This window comes from Agelaius phoeniceus, chromosome 14 (assembly GCF_051311805.1).
Source record: "Agelaius phoeniceus isolate bAgePho1 chromosome 14, bAgePho1.hap1, whole genome shotgun sequence".
NCBI classification, from domain to species: Eukaryota; Metazoa; Chordata; class Aves; order Passeriformes; family Icteridae; genus Agelaius; species Agelaius phoeniceus.
Genome location: NC_135278.1, coordinates 14170645 through 14189186, shown reverse-complemented (window position 1 = coordinate 14189186; position 18542 = coordinate 14170645). Strand labels below are relative to the sequence as shown.

Genomic DNA, 18542 nt, shown 5'->3' with positions numbered 1-18542 from the left:
TGGATACAAGAAATGGCACAGGTTACAGTATCCACATTGGATTACACCTTTCTGTTAACCTTTTAAAGCAAAGTCACATCATATTATAAACAGAGAAAGTAAAAACTACTCTATCCATTATTTATTTCCAGTCTGAACTATTAGTGTAGAATCTTTTTTCAGTTCTTATTTTACTTACCAGTGTTGGTGAATTCTGATCAGGCCAAAAAGATTCTGGGATTGGCCAATGCCCCACAGGAACACCCGTTTTAGGGTTAGGCCGTACATAAATGAGTTTATGACAACTATGCCACGGCTGAGAAGCAAATGAATTGATGGGCCTGGATGAATCAACAAGTCCATCTAAAATTTAAACAAAGCAAAATAACAAAAAGAAAATGAAAAGCTCCATGCATGCATTTGTCTGCTAGCAAAATTTCTGTATTAGCAGCCAGTAAGGCATTTCATTACTCTTGTTCCAAAGACATACAGATCTTTATTCAGAGGCTGAAATAACCTATGCATCCAGGTGTATCACAGAATCATCTGAGAAACAATTACAACATTTGTCCTGCTCTCCCTTCTGCTTCTAGGGCACAGCCATCACACAGTGAGTGCAGCAAGGCATCCTCACCTACTATGGAAAATGTATTTGCTTAAGCTCAGTGTCTGACACAGCTCCCACAGGCAGCACCAAGCTACTGCTGCTGGTTCTGCTGCACCTGGCAAGGCTGAGAATTGGCATTTTCATTTCTACACAGGCTGCAGTGCTCACTGACTGATGCTGCCACACGTGGAAACTCAGAGGAGCAAAGTTCCTAGGAGAAGTTGGATCCATCTTGCAGGAGGCAGATTTTGCCACATTTTTAATTACAACAATTCACAAATCACTTAAACCCCACAGCCTAAGTTTGGGGGCTGCAAAGGCCAGCATTCCCTACCAGCCCACGAGCACAGACACTCCTGCATGCTCAGGATAAAGAACTTTGTAGCATTACAGATGTAACCAGCAGTTTTCAAAGACTGCTCTTCAAAGCAAACAGCACAGCAGAGATCACCCACTTAACCAATCTTCCTTGTTTTAAAAAGATTTTACATCACTAGTTTTCCTTGCTTTAAAGAATTAGCCAGTAATACTGTGGAAACCATGTTTCAGTGACACATCAGTTTGGTTTCTCTGCATTATAAAAACAGTGATTTTTACAGCTTGGGTAAATACTATCGTATTTCTCTCTAGTTTAGGACTTTCTCAATTTCCATAGAAAAGTAAAGCCTTGGCTTTCATATCCACAGTCCATCACCATTCAAATGTGACAGAAATGAAGGTAACAAAACCCCCAAATTTCACCAGTCATTCTGCCACACAGGAGAGAACATTTGTGCCACCAGAGACATTTGGGAATTTGCTGCTGTGCTGTCCAGCACAGCATTACAGGAAAGCCTTCTTTAAATAAGCAAAAGGAGAAAACAAACATAGAAAAAGCTGATTCCAGAATGAAAGCAGGAAAAGCTGGCTTTGCTAGAATGTTCAGGTGATGCTAAATGCTATTATGTTTTCTGATATTCCAGGATCCTAACTTCCTAAACTGGAACTGCTCAGCCCTCTCCTCTTCCTTCAAGCCATGAACTTCTGTAAATCTGAAGAACTGCTTCACATCTGGAGTGCACTTTCCTCTTTTCCTCTTATGCACTTGACTCAAGGGAGCAAAGTAATTCTTTGTTCTTTGCACAGTTTTTCACTCACAGCTAAGAATGTTCACCTGCATTTACTGATCTGTGATCATTTAGCAGAATGAAAATCTACAGAAAATTAAGCATTGAGATTGCTTTAGAGATGTTTAAGTGTTTAAACACACTACTAGTAGATTTAATTATTTTAAGTATAGTCCTGACAACACTGTAATTCAAACTAAAATGCTTCCTGCAAACATTCCCTTTCCTCAGCCATCCAAAGAGGTAAAAAGAGTGACACAGAGCCAGCCAGCAGTAGATGATCCATACAAGCAGGTGCAGACATATGGCATCATTTAACTTAGCAAGGATCAAAGTAACACTGGTAAAAGGTGTATCCTGTACACTACAGGGAAAAGCTGGCAGGAAGGACATGGAAGACATTTAAGGACATCTACACACAAACAAAACATTTTGTCTTAAACATTAGGAACAGGGAAAAGAACCAACAATCACTGTACCTTCTCCAATAGGAGCTGGGTCTGGTCCTGACTTCTCAAAGTTAATAACAACTCCACTTTGGACTTTTTGAACTAAAGATTCTAAACACTGATTCAACATTCTTTGTGTCCGAACGCAGTATGAACGACCTATGCAAGAGAGAAATTACATGGGGAAACAGAAGAAAAGCAAACTTTGAGTAATCTTACTTAAGGAAGATGTTTTATTAGCTAAGTCACACTGCCAAGGCTTTCAATTTTATCCAAAATAACAGCAACAAACCTTGTCCAAGTTTATGTAAAAGGCAAAGTACTTGGCAAATGCAATACAACCAAGAAAAAGCACCAAAACCCCACAACCTGCTGAGATTCTGTTACTAAAAAGAGGCCATTAAGGCTTCATCAGGCTGGACCAAGGCCAAGTTTACAGAGGCCCTTAGGAAGGCCTGATTTCACCAAGACTATGTAATCTATCTGCTTTTGTCTACCCAAAGCTCCTCCTCCTCCCACACAACAATTTCTCCAAGCACCAATTTAAAAAAAAATCTAATCAACATATCAAGCAATAGGATCCAGAATTAATTTTTTTAAGATTAAATTTAGCTTATCAGCCCTGCAGCAGAATTAACATCTCACTAATAGCAGTCCTGCTCAATTCAGCACTTAAATAACAAAAAAAATTTAAAAAACCCTCATGGATGAGCAAAGCCAACATCCAGAATAACCAAAGAAATTTTCCAAAACCTCCCACTGCATTTAGAAAATGCTCTCACATCTAGATCTGAAATATGAATATTGCTTTATTTTAAAGTTCTCCTGTGCTACTGAAATCCAAGAAAGCACCACATGGAATGGATTCACATGGACACAGAGTCATTCAGACAGACAAAACAGAGGTGAAGGTGAATTAAAGGAAAAAAATGCCAAATGAGAAGCAAAGCAAAAAAGCATGCAGTTACCTCCTGTGACCTCACACATCTGTGTGATAGCAGATTCATCAGTAGGCACACTCCCAAGCTGCTCTGGCTCAGCAGATGCAGCTCCTGGCAGGCGCAGCACCAGAGCAAACAGCCTTTGATCCCAGCGGAAAGGTTCTTTGGTTAGTTCACTTCCAGGCAAAGGAGAATTCAACGGAAGATGAAGCTGGTAAAAAAACATTGAAGAACATTTTCCAGTATTTGACAAACCAGCTAAAAACATCATCTCCAAATTCATTCATTTATCTGTAGAAGTCCCAGTTTTCTCCAACCCACTAATTTATCTGAAGTTGTCATCTCAAAACCCTTACAGACTATGAATTTAGGGGCTGGGCAGTGACAGGACAGCTGGTTTCTATTCTCTATAAAAACAAGTCAGCTATGAAAAAGTACAATTAGCAGGGAAAAACTGATTAATATTCATCTCAGCATAGCACCAACCTGCACAATCATAACTTGAAAGAACTTAATGAAAGTTTACCTCCTCTTGGACTCCAGCTGTATTTGTCAGTTTGTTTCCATCTGTGATGGTAATCAAAATAGATGGCTCCAAAAAGAATGGATTCCTTCCCTACAGACAAAAGCACAAAAATGCTAAGAGCAACCTTAACACACAGGATGAGAGGCTTGTATTTTTGTCATTATAAAATAAACAGTAAGATAAGCAATCTTTCAAAATAATCCTGTAATTTTTAAAATAGATGTGGAACCACCAGAACTACAAAGATGGGCTACTCCTGTGTGTCTACATTTGGGGCATTTATACTCTGCTTCTTTGTACTTCAGAAAGGAAAAAAATGTCAGCATTTTCCAGGGTCTTTTCAGTAGCCATAATAAGAAAAAATGAGTTCCCAGTTCAAGCTCTTACACAGAGCTATCCAACGTTAAAAAAACCATTAAATGCAAAAAGGAACTTGAACCACCAAAATCCCTCACCAACTCTAATTTAAAAAAACATAGAAATATAAAGGACAGAAGACTATAGATAGATTTGTTACCTGTCCATAGTTGTCTATTCCAGACACTAATCTATTGAGATTTAACAAGTCAAACGATGACCTGAGTGCCTGACCAAGGGTTGTTAGTCCTGAAGCCTGAAGGTTTTTCAGTTCATTCATGAATGTTGCGTGGTTTTCCTTCCATCCAGCCTGTTACATAAAACAAAAAAAGCTTATTAGTTATTCTAGCAGCAAACTGCAATCAACTGCAAGTTGGCATTTATCTCTCTTCCCAACAAAAATTAATTATACTCCTGATTAACGGATGCACTGCACCATTTACATGCTGCACACACCTAATCCAGGTATGCACAGCTTGATGTGAAACATGGTTACACCTACAATGGGAGACTCAAGAAACACACACACTGCCAAGCACTGGAAAAACTTTGCATTACCATGAAAACTGCTGTAGAGATGATGCTGTTAATAGAAGTATTTGGATTTAGCATGTAAGTACTTTTTTAGGAGAAACTGCCAAGTTTGGAAATCAGAAATGCAGCTGCCAAAGTAACAGCAAAGGTAAAACCAAGATAAAAGCACCATAATGTCACTGCCTCTTTTGGCATATACTCATTTCCTTTTTGTCCTTTCTTCCATAAATTAAGTCTGGAAGAAAAGAAAGGAGTGGCTGCAAACACCCTATTAAGAATCAAATCACTGTTTAGTGTCTCAGGGTAACAGCTTAAAATTTTGGAGGTCTTTAAAAAAGTTATTGCTGACAAAGCCTAGGGATCAAAGGAAGAGCAAGTGATGAGGGTGGATCACCAACCAAGCACTCTGGACCCTCTGGTAAGCAGGCCCAACAGGTGTGATTCACATACCCTTCCCTTAAAAGTGGTTTGCTGCACAGTTGGAAAGCTATTTTAGAGAAGACCAGCTCACAAGGAATTGGTACAGCATTTAAAGAGGCCTCAGCTAAAAGCCTGGAAGTCCTGGATATTCCTGTAACTCTCAGCCTTGCTATTACAGCATACTCTCCAAGCTACTCCTGCAGCAAGCCAGCAGCTCTTCACCCAGGCTCACTCTCATCTGGCACCAGAGACATTGCCTGTGCTCCACCAGGAATCCCAGCTCTGCAGACATGGAGAGGATCATTTCAGACAGCCTGCCTGCTGCTGGGACAGCCTCTGAGCAACGCATCCTCCAGGTGAAGCAGGCTCTCCTCCCCGTGCCCGGGCTCAGCAGCACCCACTGCCTGTGCCAAGTTGTGCAAGAACACCAGGACAGGATCTTCCTGGGCTTTTTAAGCTGCTCTAGCCCATTTCCAACCTTTAGTACACACTGAGGGCTCTCTGAATGGTCTTGGGATAGACATGTTCTGTAAAAGATAGAAGAATTGAGCAGAAAGGACTTGTGATGATCAACATTTCTGTTGAGCTGACAAGCCTAAGCTGGGTGGATTTCTTTTCAGAATGGAGAATTATCATAAGATGATACAACAAAAGCATTTTGGTCAAGTTTAGCTCCCTTAACCAGTTCTTCAAGCTTGAGATTAATGCAAGGGATACAAGTGAGAAAACTTTGCAATGGGACAACGAAAGAACAGACTTTCACCAAGACTGGTTCAGCTTTATGATTAAACTGCCCTGGAAGCTCAAAAGAACCAGGTAATTCTCAATAAAACACCAACACTCACACACAACCACAGCTTAAAATACAGCATCTCATCAGCAGAGCCACAGCAACCTCCCACACCTGTGGTCAGCTCAAGGCAAAAATGAAATGCAAGCAGAGAGTCATTGTTTTGGAGTAAAAGTGACTTAGTTAATGGTACTTTTTCAGAGTGAAATAGCACCAAATCTCAACAAGATTATTTGTCTTATCGTAAAAAAGCTTCTCTTAAACAATTTTAAGTGAACAGTTACCAAAATTGTTTTGTCTGAATTCTACAGATCCATAAATGCAGGTGAGACTGTTCCCTTTTGTCTGGCAAGAACACCCATCACTGAGTCCATCAATGTTCCTGGGAACAGCCAGGCTGGAGTTCACAAAGTGTTTTCCAGCAAAGACCATTTGCCTTACGTTGTTACTAAAGCACAGGGGGGAACAAAACATTTACAAAAGAAACATTATTCCCAGTCTACATTTCTTGATTTGAACTCCAATGAATTTAAGAGTATTCTTTATAAAATAAACAGTAAGAGTCTTCTTCACTGGTATTTGGAGATTCTGCTATTTTCCCATTGTGAAAATGTTTGCTCAGCTTCCAGCTCTCTGTTTGATCTTGCTGCAGCGTGGTCAACTGCCTGCAAAATAAAACATGTACCATTTCCCCAGGCAGAAGTAGGGAAGCTGAAGGTACAAGGAGCAGCTGATCACCAATGGTTGGCTGTCCAAGGAAACTGTTTTTCATCTTACAGCTCTCACAGGATCTTTAAAGATAAAGCCAAGAACTGTACCTTTGAAATAAACAGAGTAAAATGGAAGAACTTCTCATAATGAGAACAAGAGCAGCAAATGCAAGATTTCCATATCCAGCTCTAACTAAATGTCTGATTAGTTAATGTACTCCATTCTCTACTTTATCATCAAAAAAAAGATTCTTGAATCAAAAACCACTTAAATCAATGACAAGAAAGTCTACTTCTGTAACATGTTTTTCTCCAGAAAGACCCAAGCCAATGTATATAATGAAACACATATTTCAGGGACAGAAACTCCTGCCCCAAAGAGTCTGTATATTCTCCTTTCCATATATACAGTGGGAATATTCTTAGGGCAAAACAGAGTCAAGCACCCCACACCGAGCAGGTGCACAATGAGTTCACGTTGAAGTGAATAAATAATAATCCTTTCTAAATTGAAAATACTGCCACTAACATTGCTTACAAAAAACTCACTGGCTTTACTTGCCAGGATAAACATAATGACCAAAAAAACCCCAACCAAAACCCCACAACCTTAAAGGAGCAAACACAAACATATTCCACAAAACTACAAATCCTCTACAGGTCAGTAACTAAGAAGTCAGAACTGAATATTAGTTATTTCAGTTGTTTATGAACCAATTTGAGCAGTGAGAGTATTTGCTTCTAATCTTCAATATTACATTCCGACTCAGTCACTTTTATGCCCAGAATTTATTAATAGCAATCTGAGCAGCCTTTACCTTGCCAGTATATTACTGGCCTTTCCTTTGATAATTTATATGAACAAATAATTTTAGACTCTAAACACATACCAGAAGACTTTCAAAGATAGGTAGGAAAAAACAAGTACTAAAATCAAAAATCTCACCCTTTTTGCTTATGCCAACAACAGACAAAAATGCACTGTCATTTGGCCTTCTGCAAGCTCTGGATACCAGCCTACAAACCACCCAGAGATTTGGAAGCATCACACCACCCTCCAGCTCCTGGCCTCGGCCTTGGCAAGCAAATCATGCTGACAAGAAATAACATACTTAAAAAGTAACATTTTTCTCTGCTAACTGAGTTTTCAGACAAATCCGTGCCCTGCTCTATATTTCACCACACAGCTAGAGAAGTATTTCAGCTGCTTCAAGAAGCAGGTAAGGTCAAAACAGCTTATTTCGGCAGGAGAAAGGCCCAGATTAACGAGAATTCAAACACCAAGGTGAAAAATCCAGTGAGGAAAAGGAGGCCTTATTTAGACCAAGCAGAATCAGGACTAACTGAACATCAAAAGAACAGAGTTCAGCAGCAAAAGAAAATCTTGGTCAGGGTCGGTAGCTTAAAAAGACTTTAAAGACTTAGGAGAAACAGAAGATTTTAGTTGCAAGAGAAAGAAAGAAAATCTTGTAAAAATGCTGTAGCAGGAGTGAAAAAAAAAAAAACAAAACGAATCACTCCACCTTTATCACATAAAAGGGGTAATACTGATGTACAAGTAAAACAGTACCAAGTTTTGAATACATGTAACACAGATCTTGAAATCTCAGCTACACTGGCCAATCTGTCAGGTTTACTGGTCTTACTGTAGTTTTTTACTGGTTCATTGTTGGTTTGTTCTGGCTTTGATTGGTGCTGTGCTTTTTTTCTTTTATTCTTTCCAACTATTTCTTGGCACAGTTTTGTCAGCTTGTAAAAAAAGGGGCAGAGCCAAAGGCTGGGCATTAGAGCACAAGAATTCCAGGTCCAAAGCATTTCCCAGTTTCACCAGCTTCAGGAAATCCAGGGACACAGTGCTTTGGAGGCTCCAAGTCTTCATCTTCAGAGCTTCTAATAAGCAATGCCATAATACAGAACTGCACAGTTTATTGTTCACTGGATTGCTTTCAGATCTAATTCAAACACTGCAACATTACTAAAAATAATCTTCCAATAAGACAATTTGCAATCCTGCATGCCAATCACAACAATCTGTGTTACAGTACATACTCAATAGTTAGTCAAACATACAGATTTTTAAGAGTTCTGCTAATGTTGCCCAAGAAAGAACAACTGCATTTCAGATATTACAACTTGTTTTAAGTATTTAAGTTTCTCAAAAATTCAAGCTATTATTAAATGCACCCATCTTAGGAAAACAGACTACCTTAAGACAACATGCCTGGGGCATCCTAGCTTGTCAGTGGCAATCATTTGGAAAAAATAAGGTAAGAAAAAAAATCCAGCTGCTGAAATCTGAAACCACTCCTGTTATGGAATTTCCAAGTACCACAGGAAGACAGTAAAACCAGCAGAACATTTTGCCTCCCAAATCACCAGAATGATTCATTTTAAAATTACCTTTCTGTTCACTTGTGACTGTACACATAATCACAACTCAGACCTGCTCATGTCTGAGCCAAAGTCAAGCAGATATTTCTTTTGTACAGAAGTCAATTATGCTTTTGGACACCCTACAATTCAGGGGGCTGCATCCCAAATGCCCAAGTATCTTCATCTCTTTAAAATCTCCTGAACCCAGCCCCAGCACTGCTCAGTGGGTCCTGCAGGAGGGAATAACTTCCTCTGCAGTCGTGAGATTCCTGCCTGAGCATCGACAACTTTGGCAGAGGAGTTTTAGCAAGCCAAGACTGTCCTGGCCACCCCAGTTCTGGCACAAACAGGGAGAGGGACAGGTGCTGGTACCTGTGTCCCCTGCCCATGAAGGACAGGGTAAGGCTGCTTGTCACTACAGAGCAGCCAATGCCCATGCTACCCCCATGTGTTTGATTTGGTGTTCGAAGATTTGCTGGCTAAAAATAGCACACAGGAGAAGAAAGGCACTGACTACACTATGAACACCAAATACATTTTTATTTAACATTTTTCATTTTCCTAAAATAATTCAAAATCATATGACCTACTAATCACCTACTAATTTCATCCTCACAAACGTTTTTCTGTGCAAATGGGGCAGAAAAACAGCTCTAAGAGACACTTACAGATATTGACTCCCCTCCAAATACTTATGAATGCCATTTTTGAGGCAAGAGAGCTCTCAGGCTTTCTGTACCTTTGGCTGCAGAACTCTTCTCATTTCAGCACTACCACTCTCTAGTTTGTTCTGTGCAGCACACCAGTTCCTGTCACTGCAAAGCACAGAACAGCCTGGAGCAAAGAGATTCCCAAGATCAATTCTTTTTTGTTCTTGGCACAGAGAGCAGCACAGCACCCACCTCTGGTATCTGAAATCTGCACTGGCACACAGTGTGAACTGAGCTCATCACTGGGGCAGTGCTGAGCACAGGGAGCTGCAGGACTCACTGCTGCCTGCTCTGAGACCTGCCTAACAAAGACCCTCCTCAGTTCTCATCTGAGGAGTATTTGAGCAGGTAATCAATTCACAGGTTTAAATTACTGCCTCAATAATCCCACAGAGCAGCCAAGTACAGTGAAGAATCTACAGAAGCATCACTTGGTCCTCCTTACATCACAGCTAGTGAGCACCAGGTCAGAGTGTTAGGGCTAAGTATTGTGAATAGTAAGTTAATTGTTTCTTCCTGTAAAGTTATTTCTGCTGCTTTTGTAGGACACTCAAACTGAAAACCATCCATCAAAAGTCCTTCTTGAAATCCAGTGGGGACTTTCTGAAAATTGAGGTTTTTTAAAAGCACCTAAATTCCAGTCAAATAAAATATCACAGAAGTTTAATATACATAAAACATCTCCAAGAGACCAAAGAAGCATAAACTGCTTTAAAACATCTTTAGAAAAAAACACATCTTAAAAAAAAGAAGACACTGAAGTAGAGGATTCCTTTGATCCCACACAGCTGATACAGTCTTACACCAGATTTTTAGCAGAAAGCTGCCAATTTGCAGACCCCTCTATCTCCATCCACCTCCAGGCACCACAATTCTTCCTTTTTCTCTGGGTCACATTATGTACTTTGATAACACAGACTCTCTCCTGCCCTCACCCACACTATTTTTCCCTGCACAGCTGGAAACAGTGCAGGGAAGGTGTCAGGCACCTGCAGCTGTCCCTTGGGACACAACAGCCACTGCAGCCCCTCCTGGACAGCCCTCAGTGCCTGGGGAGCACCCTCCAGTTTCACCTCCCCTCAAAGCAATCCAGGCCTTGCACTCCAAGGAAGGGCTACAGTGTGAAGTGAGATGCCCAGGAGATCCCCTGCAATTGCACATTTCTAAGCTGAACTCTCCTGTACCTGCACCCATCAGACTGAATAATTTCTAGAGACAGATCGAACCAGTTGGTTTTCTAAAGCACATTAGTGAATGTTAACTACATTCTAGCACAGCATCTAAGTGCCAGCTTTTATTACAGGCAGTCAGCTACACAGAAAACTATTTCATCTTGTATAGAAAGAAGAATTTCTCCATGAAACCTTAAAATAAAAAAACCCAACCCAAAGAAAGCTCAAACTACACCATGCAATTCCCTGTCCTTTCAAGATGACTTCACCATTAAATACGACATAGAAACACTTTTCCTTCAAGAAGAATTCAAGATGTTTGTGTTACAAACAACTCAAATAATCTTTAAGCACAACACCCCTGCAAAACACAAGCAGAGAGGTTCTTAAGCTCCAGTTATGAAACAAGTGCTGGGGCCTTTTGTTAATATCAGCATTTAGAGAGAAGCAGCACCTGCTACAGGAATGCCAAATGCAGAAGCTGTATGAACAACTCAAAGCTGGAAACTGCTTGGAACCAAGGGATAATAATCAATGCCAAGCAGAAAGAAAAAAGCCTACACTACCTTTTTATTTATTACCTGCTGCTCCTGCTTCAATCTATCTCTGGATTTAGCTTTTTGGTCATCAGTATTTCATGTATTTTGACAGTTACTCTCACTGCACTTTATCTTGTACAAGGAAAAAAGGAAACACATGAAGAAAGGAAAGTATAAATACCAAAGAGATCGTGGGATCACCCTGTTCCAAAAAGCATTCTTATTTAAATAGAAAAACACTATCCAGTTAAAAAAGCACCTATTTCTGAGGAATTCTCGAGAAGCCAGGATATTTCAGTACAGAGCTGAACCAGAACAAGCTACATTTCACACAACAGCTTAATGGAGGGAACACAGAAGTAATCACACAGTCTGCAGGCTTAGCACAGTAAGCATAACAAGAGGCTCCATGCTCCTGTTCAGCAGCATAGCAGTCATTTCAGAAATACCATTATAGGTGCATCTTATCCAAACACTGTAGAGAGGGCAACTGCAGAAATGTGGAGGTTTCAATCAAAGATTTTCAGCTTCTCACAGTGCCTGCTGCTCTTTCAGCCTATCAAATGTGCTTTCAATACCAATCAGCCCCAGCTCTGTCCTTCTCCTGGTCCCTTCCTACACTCAGCATGCCTGGAGAAGCCACAAGGAACAAAGGCAATAGCTAAGAGGTTACAGAGTAGCTGCTATCAACACAAGGGATCCCTCACTGCACGTTTTTGGAAACCAAGTGGAAAAGCATTACTGATGATACTCTAGCTTTACAGCCCAGAACTGAAACAACACAATATGTTTCATATTAATTTTGCAAAATGCCACATTCCTTCCTCCTTCCTTCCAAAAGCACATCACAGAACTAGAGCAGCACACCAAAGTGCTACAGGTATTACAAATTTACTTCAAAACTCAAGAATCTAGAAGGAGTCATCTAATCACCAGCTTTGCTCAATTCATGTCTGAAATGCTGTTCAAGGCAGTGCTGAGGAAAATAAATACTTTAGATGACCATTAAATCCATATACTCATGGAAATATCAACTAGCCAGCCCAGCAAATAACTTCATTCTTATACAGCCCAAAATACACTGATGGCCTTGGGAGCATTACTATTGGTCAGATTTTTATTTCAGATCATGGCAAGGCTGGATTTCTTTTCAATGCAAGAGTCACCTGGACCAAAAGTAACCACCTGAGCTGAAGCTCTTCTGATTAGGGAAAGCTCCCCAGGCAGGGCAGGGCAGGGCACATGGCCCAGATCCAGCCCTCCCATCCCACCACATCCCAGCCTGGGAGAGCCACCGGAGCCCTGGCAGCAGCTACAGGCACCAAGTGTTCTGCCTCAACAGATGCACATTCTCCCACAAAGCAGAGCTTAACTTTTTTTTTTTTTTAATCAAAACTCACTGGCTGAACCATTAACAAGCTATGAAGACCAGTGCTAATGCATTATACTCACTTAGAAGCAGAGCATAGCAACACCAGCTTAATCACACTGTAGATCTTTGTTTTCTGTCCAATTAATTGCTCCACAACATCCATCTTATCAAGATCCTTACTTTTCCAAACACTATTTCACACATTTAAGATTTTAAAAGCATCTGTGAGAAGACAGACAAACCAACAACTGCCTTATCTTTAAAAAGTAAAATTAAGGCATTCTGAACTGTTTGTTTTTTTAGTCTAGAATAACATTCAATAAATCTAGTGCTGCTGATGCTGAAATTTGCATTGATACACAAGGAAACAATCATAACTGGGTGGGAAATAATAATAATAATAATAATAATAATAATAATAATAATAATAATAATAATAATAGCAGCAGCTATTTTAAAACAAAACAAGACTTGTTTACCTATCTGACAAAAAGCAGTTCAAGTTTCAGAGATCCTTGTCAATCTCAGTTCTTACACCACAATAAAGTTTGTTTTTTTAATGCTCTGCAGAGTGAATATACAGATCAATACAAGTCTATGGGCAACTACAGAGTCTGATCTGCACAATAACAGTCTCTTTACAAGAATGAATCTCTTGGTACATTCTTAAAATCTCGAACCTTAAACATGCTGCTTACAGCTGAAATTGATTGCTATGTGTTTTTTAAGTATTCTGAAATTAGCCAGAAAATTTCAAAGCAAAAAAATTCCTTTCAATTATTGCCTGTTCTATCTTTTGGGGGTGTAAAAGCATAAGAGCTCCATTATTATGAGGTGCACTGTAAGAATAAAGTTTAAGAAAGAAGAAGAAATTCCAAGACTCAATCTACAAGAGTGAATTAGAGTGAATTCTTTAAGTAACAATCTGCATTTAGAATAAAGAACGGCACCAGCTGCTCTTTACATTGTTTGGGTTTTTTTATTTCTGGTGGGGTTTTTTGGTGGTGAGTTTTTTGGGGTTTTTTTGTTAGTCTATGTTATTAAATAAAATCAAGGATATAGGCATTCAAAACACAGACAGTGAAGAGAATCACTAAGGCTGAAGCCATCTGGAACCTTCTGCCAGGGCCCTTGGAGTTGCCCTGCTCCCCCCAAAAGCCCTCAGCTCCCAAGCACGGGGCACACGGTACAGAACGTGCCTGGGGTATGAGAACACTGCAGGAGACAGCACTAAGATACATCTTTTCTAGATCACAGCAAGCTCTAAACATCATTGTTGCACCACTGCTGCAAACCATAGTTCCTCCTGGCAAGCTGTTATAAAATATGCAAGGGTGAACAAGGTAGAAGTGCCTGCAATCTGAATTACCTTTTCCCACTGTTAAAATGTGAGCCAATCAAATACTACATCAGCTCCCATCATGTTCAAAAAGAATGAATGCCCATTTTCAAGGTATCACATGTGTTCTGTGCATATTTTTAGCCACACCACACAGCCAGGGTGCAATGCCCAGGCCTTTTTACATATATATACACCAACAAAAAAAGAAACCTTTCAAAAATGTCTTTTTTCAACTTCTAAGTGAAACTGAAATAATAACAGCACAAAAGGGGTAGAGGCAGACCACAAAGATTCCATGTGCCAGGAACCACCAACTTCACACAAAGCACCTTCCTCCTTACAGAACACCTCCCTACAAAAATATAACTCTGGAGATCCAACTCAAGTGTTTGATTCCACATTTTAAGCTTCTATTTTTAAAATAAAAGTGACCTTTGCACTGAGGATGAGTAAAGCCTCTTAATGCAAACCTATCTACTTTTGTCTAGTTTATCCTGTAGTCTTAAGGGCTTACATCTTTGAATGTGTCCAAGCCCAAATAAAGAACCAAATAAAAAAAAGAAAATATAAACTGCTGTAGTGGCTATGAACAACAGATGATGGTTTCCATTCAAGGCTTCTGGCATCTCATCTACTGCACAGTACAAAGCAGAAACCCATCTCACATGAAAAAAGCAAGCTTTTACTTTACAGATTCCTGTAGGAGCAGAACCAGTTAAAATATTTTCATTAAGAATTAACCCAGCAACACACACTTGCCCTTCTGTGAAGACAGGCAGCAGGTGAAAGCACAAGTTCCAGTATTTGACTACTTCAAAATTATAATAATAAAAAGGACAGCTAAGCAGAGTTCAGTCCCTCATACCTATCAAGAAGTTAATTTCTGAACTGTCCTTCCATTTAAATCAATTCCTTTCAAAAATTTAACCGTCACCTTTAAGTTCTTGCATGAATTTGATTTTTTACAAAATACCTCAATTTCAGAAGGCACAAAACTACCCCTTTTAGAAGAATGAATCACCCTGATTACTACTGCTTTGGGATTTTTTTTAAGCAAAGGTACATTACTTTTCACAGAATTCCTCATTATAATGTTCTGGCCTCATTACACCAATTCCTGGAAGAGGTTGCTTACTACAACTCACAACCAGGACACAAAGAAGTAAAGCAGCATGCTTATGCATGTTTAAAAGCATTTTAACATGTTTTACACTACCCAGTGTGATGTTTCTCAGGAATGGGAATGTGATTTTTAAAGGACACTCTCTATAGGAATCAATTTGATACCTTTATAAGCTAAAAGGGACTACAATACTTCCTTTCCTGCTGCAGGGATGATTCCAAAGATTTTAGTAAAATACATTTTTAGATGTTTTCAGATTCTGAGACACATACACTGCAGTATGTAAAATACAAACCTACCACCTGTACCAACAAGAACCTTCTGCCTATGGCCTTACTTATCCAATTTCAGAATAGATGCCTAATTTTAAAAAAAAGGAACTTTTTTGTACACATTCTTTGGTCAGATTTAAGTGATAAAGCAGTTAAATTGAAAGAAGTGTGTAAAAACTGTTTGGTGGTTATTCTCAAACAGTATTAAGTTGATTTTGTTTTGCCCTCAAAAAAAACAATCCTATCTGCATGAGTGTTCCTTAAACAACTGACTTCTGTTTCTCTTCCTTAAGTCATTAACAGAGGAAAAGAAATTGCTGGCTTTAACCTGCCAGTCATTTCTGCTCAAAGACAGCCTTCAGAAAACACACAAATTTCACAACAAAGCCTCAAACAAGCACAGTGGAAGACATGGAGGAGAGGTGTGTGCAGTACTTCCCAGGCAATGGAAGATGTTGGTGCTCAGAAATAAAAATACTGCTGTAACTGACCCAAAACGTGTGTAGTGGTAGAACAGGAATGGCTATCTCTCTGCATTGAACAAGTACAGAACAGTCTCCTGAATTAGTTATCAGCAACAGACACTGTGTGTGCTGCTTACCCTTCATCCAGTCCCTCAGTACCACATTCAGCACCTTTTTTCCCCCTTTCCAACAACGCTGGCTGGTGGGTTCACTAAGTGTGTGCCTCATTAACAGCATATCTGGAGACAAAGATAGGCCTCTCCCACTGGGCTCAGCTCTCCTTCCCTTTTTCACCTCTCAGATAGCAGCCTCCCTCCTGCCCCTGCAGCTGCTATCTGCCTTGCACCAAAAATTCTGCCTGCACACCCCAGTGCCAGCTTGTAAACGTCCAAGTGTATTCCCAGCTGCTCACACCACTCCTTCCACAGCACAGGCCACCAAGAACTCATGCCTGCCAAAAGTCAGATCTTTTACATAGAAAACCCAATGGTTTTCAGTGTCTAAATGTTCCTGCAAAACCTTAATCAACTTAGGCTTATTCTGTGGATCTGCTACAGTTAAGCTTACTAGGTATCCCTCAGGTTTTCCTCCTTCACAGAAGTAGAAAAACACACCAATTTCCTACCACCTCAGGCAGCATTCCTGCAGATCTTTGCCTCAAACCCAACAGGCTTCATGGCTGGGTTCCTCTTTCTCCCTGCAGCTCAGAGTCAGGAGCTCTGATCTTATTTCTTCCAGAAACAGACAAACAGATCTCACATCTCTCTTTCAGCAGCACAGCTTATTCATTTGCCTCTGCCCTGTGCACAGTGAGTGGTAATCGGTTCCATTCTGCAGCAGCACAGGTTCTCCATGAAAGCAAAATTTAAAAATGCTTGCAGAAGCTTCTGTGCCACTGAAATAAAAGACAGCAAAGTTAGTCTCCTCAAGTGTGACCTTATGAACTCCCAGTTTTGAAGCACTATTTCAATATCATAAATGAGCAGGTTATTTACATACAATAAGTATTCTTTGACAAATGTTTAAAAAAGCCTCTACAAATTCCTGCTCCAGCCTCTAAAATATCCCAATCCAACTCCAGAATTTCAGGGGAAAAAAGAAGAGGTTGCTCAGAGCCCATCATGAAGAGCTGTTTCCACAAGGGAGCTCTTTAGCACTGAAACATATGTTCAGGCTAGCAGGGAACAGCAGTGGAACTGGAAGACATCCTATCCATCAGCCCCAGTTTGCACATCTCAAACAGTGCAGTGTTTCACATACACTGTATAAAGTAATTTGAGCTACTTCTTAGACAGCTACATACATATTTCTGCACTCAAATTCATGGAGACTATTTCTGCAGTGCAGCCACAGCTGACTCTTGAATTCAGTATAACACAACAGAAGGAGGAAAATATGTATTTCAGAATATAACTTATGTTCTCTCAGTCCTCTGACTTGTGACCATATCATTTAAGAAGGTCAGACGATAGAGTCTCTGAAGAACATAAAACAGAAGTCATATTTCTGTGACCAGATAATAAATAATATTCCTTGAGCCCTGAGGAAAAGCCATATCACTGCCAGCAGCCAGATATCAGTCACAAGGGAACAGGGCAGTCCAGTTAATCAATAACTTCACATAAGGCCACCATTGTGTTTTTGGTCTGGGCCTGAACTCGCCAGTTACAGCCCAAATCCACAAGAAAACCACAAACTGCAGGATGTGAGGTTTCACAAAAATCAAGACTGGAAAAAAAATAAATGAAGAGTTAAGCCTTGCTTTCCTTTTCAAAAACTCTTTGGGCTAAGATTTTGGCATGAGCTCCATTTTCAGACAAATCTAGATAGATCTTGCTGAAACATCATCACTGGAAAATAAGAAAAGCTTGCAGGGAAAAGGGTAGGTGAGAAGACTGTTCTCTTTTCTCCATACTTTTACTCTAGCACCATTACTTCACAAAAAAAAAAGGGTTTAAGATTCTGCCCACTTATACCACAGCATGTGCTTATGTACAGAAATACATCTATATTTGACAGAGGATGCTGAAATTTATGTGATTTCAAAAAGAAAATCAATCAACTGGGTAAATATATGAAAAAAGCCCATAAGGGTCACCCCCAAGAGCTCAGGAGCCCCACGAGCCCTGGGAGCTGGGGCAGTGCTGTGCAGAGCTGCCAGTGCCACGCCTGGCACGCTGCCACCCTCCTGCCCAGGCATTCCAGATCAGCCACGTTGTGCAGGAAGGGTGAGAAGGGTGGGGCTGGCACACAAGGCTTGGAGGTGCTGCAGCACCAGGACACAACAGGGCTGGGATGGAGCAATATCCGGGCTCCAGCAATCCATGGACACAAAGTCCTCACAACAAGGACACATCAGGAACTGTTCCCTGAATAGGACAATGCACTTCTCTTAGCCAGAAGGCCAGGCACATCAAATACCCTGCCAGGCAGCAAGGCTGCTCTTGAACCCCTTTTTCTTGCCCAACTGGATACACACTGGAAATAAATTCCTTCTGTAACTAAATTTAAACACTAGTGTTTTAATAATGATAGACACCTTTCACAAAGGTGCTTTACTGTACATCTTATTACCTTCCCATGCATGCCAAACACCCCAAATCAGATACCCAAATACCAGAACAGACTGGCTCACTTCCATGTTAACATGGCACTCACTAAGACAGACTCACTAGATAGCACCCTATCACAATTTCAATCTAAAAAATACACTAAAAACATTAGGCTGAACATTCTTACTTCTCAAAGTAACATAC

General features: G+C 40.2%; 1 protein-coding gene across 6 annotated transcripts in view; it reads right to left on the bottom strand.

The window, feature by feature from the left end:
- LOC129125760 (integrator complex subunit 6-like) overlaps window positions 1-18542 on the bottom strand; it is a 40011-nt gene that overhangs the window by 17515 nt on the left and 3954 nt on the right. For all 6 annotated transcript variants that reach the window (XR_008534992.2, XR_008534993.2, XM_054641370.2 and 3 more), the window contains exons 3-7: window positions 4126-4275; window positions 3609-3698; window positions 3110-3293; window positions 2172-2300; window positions 179-342 (exon numbers count right to left, since the gene is read on the bottom strand). Coding sequence is in view for 4 of the 6 variants with exons in the window: in XM_054641370.2 (XP_054497345.2) it covers window positions 179-342; window positions 2172-2300; window positions 3110-3293; window positions 3609-3698; window positions 4126-4275 (717 nt within the window). In the remaining 2 variants the exon portion in view is untranslated. The remainder of the gene's footprint in view (window positions 1-178; window positions 343-2171; window positions 2301-3109; window positions 3294-3608; window positions 3699-4125; window positions 4276-18542) is intronic.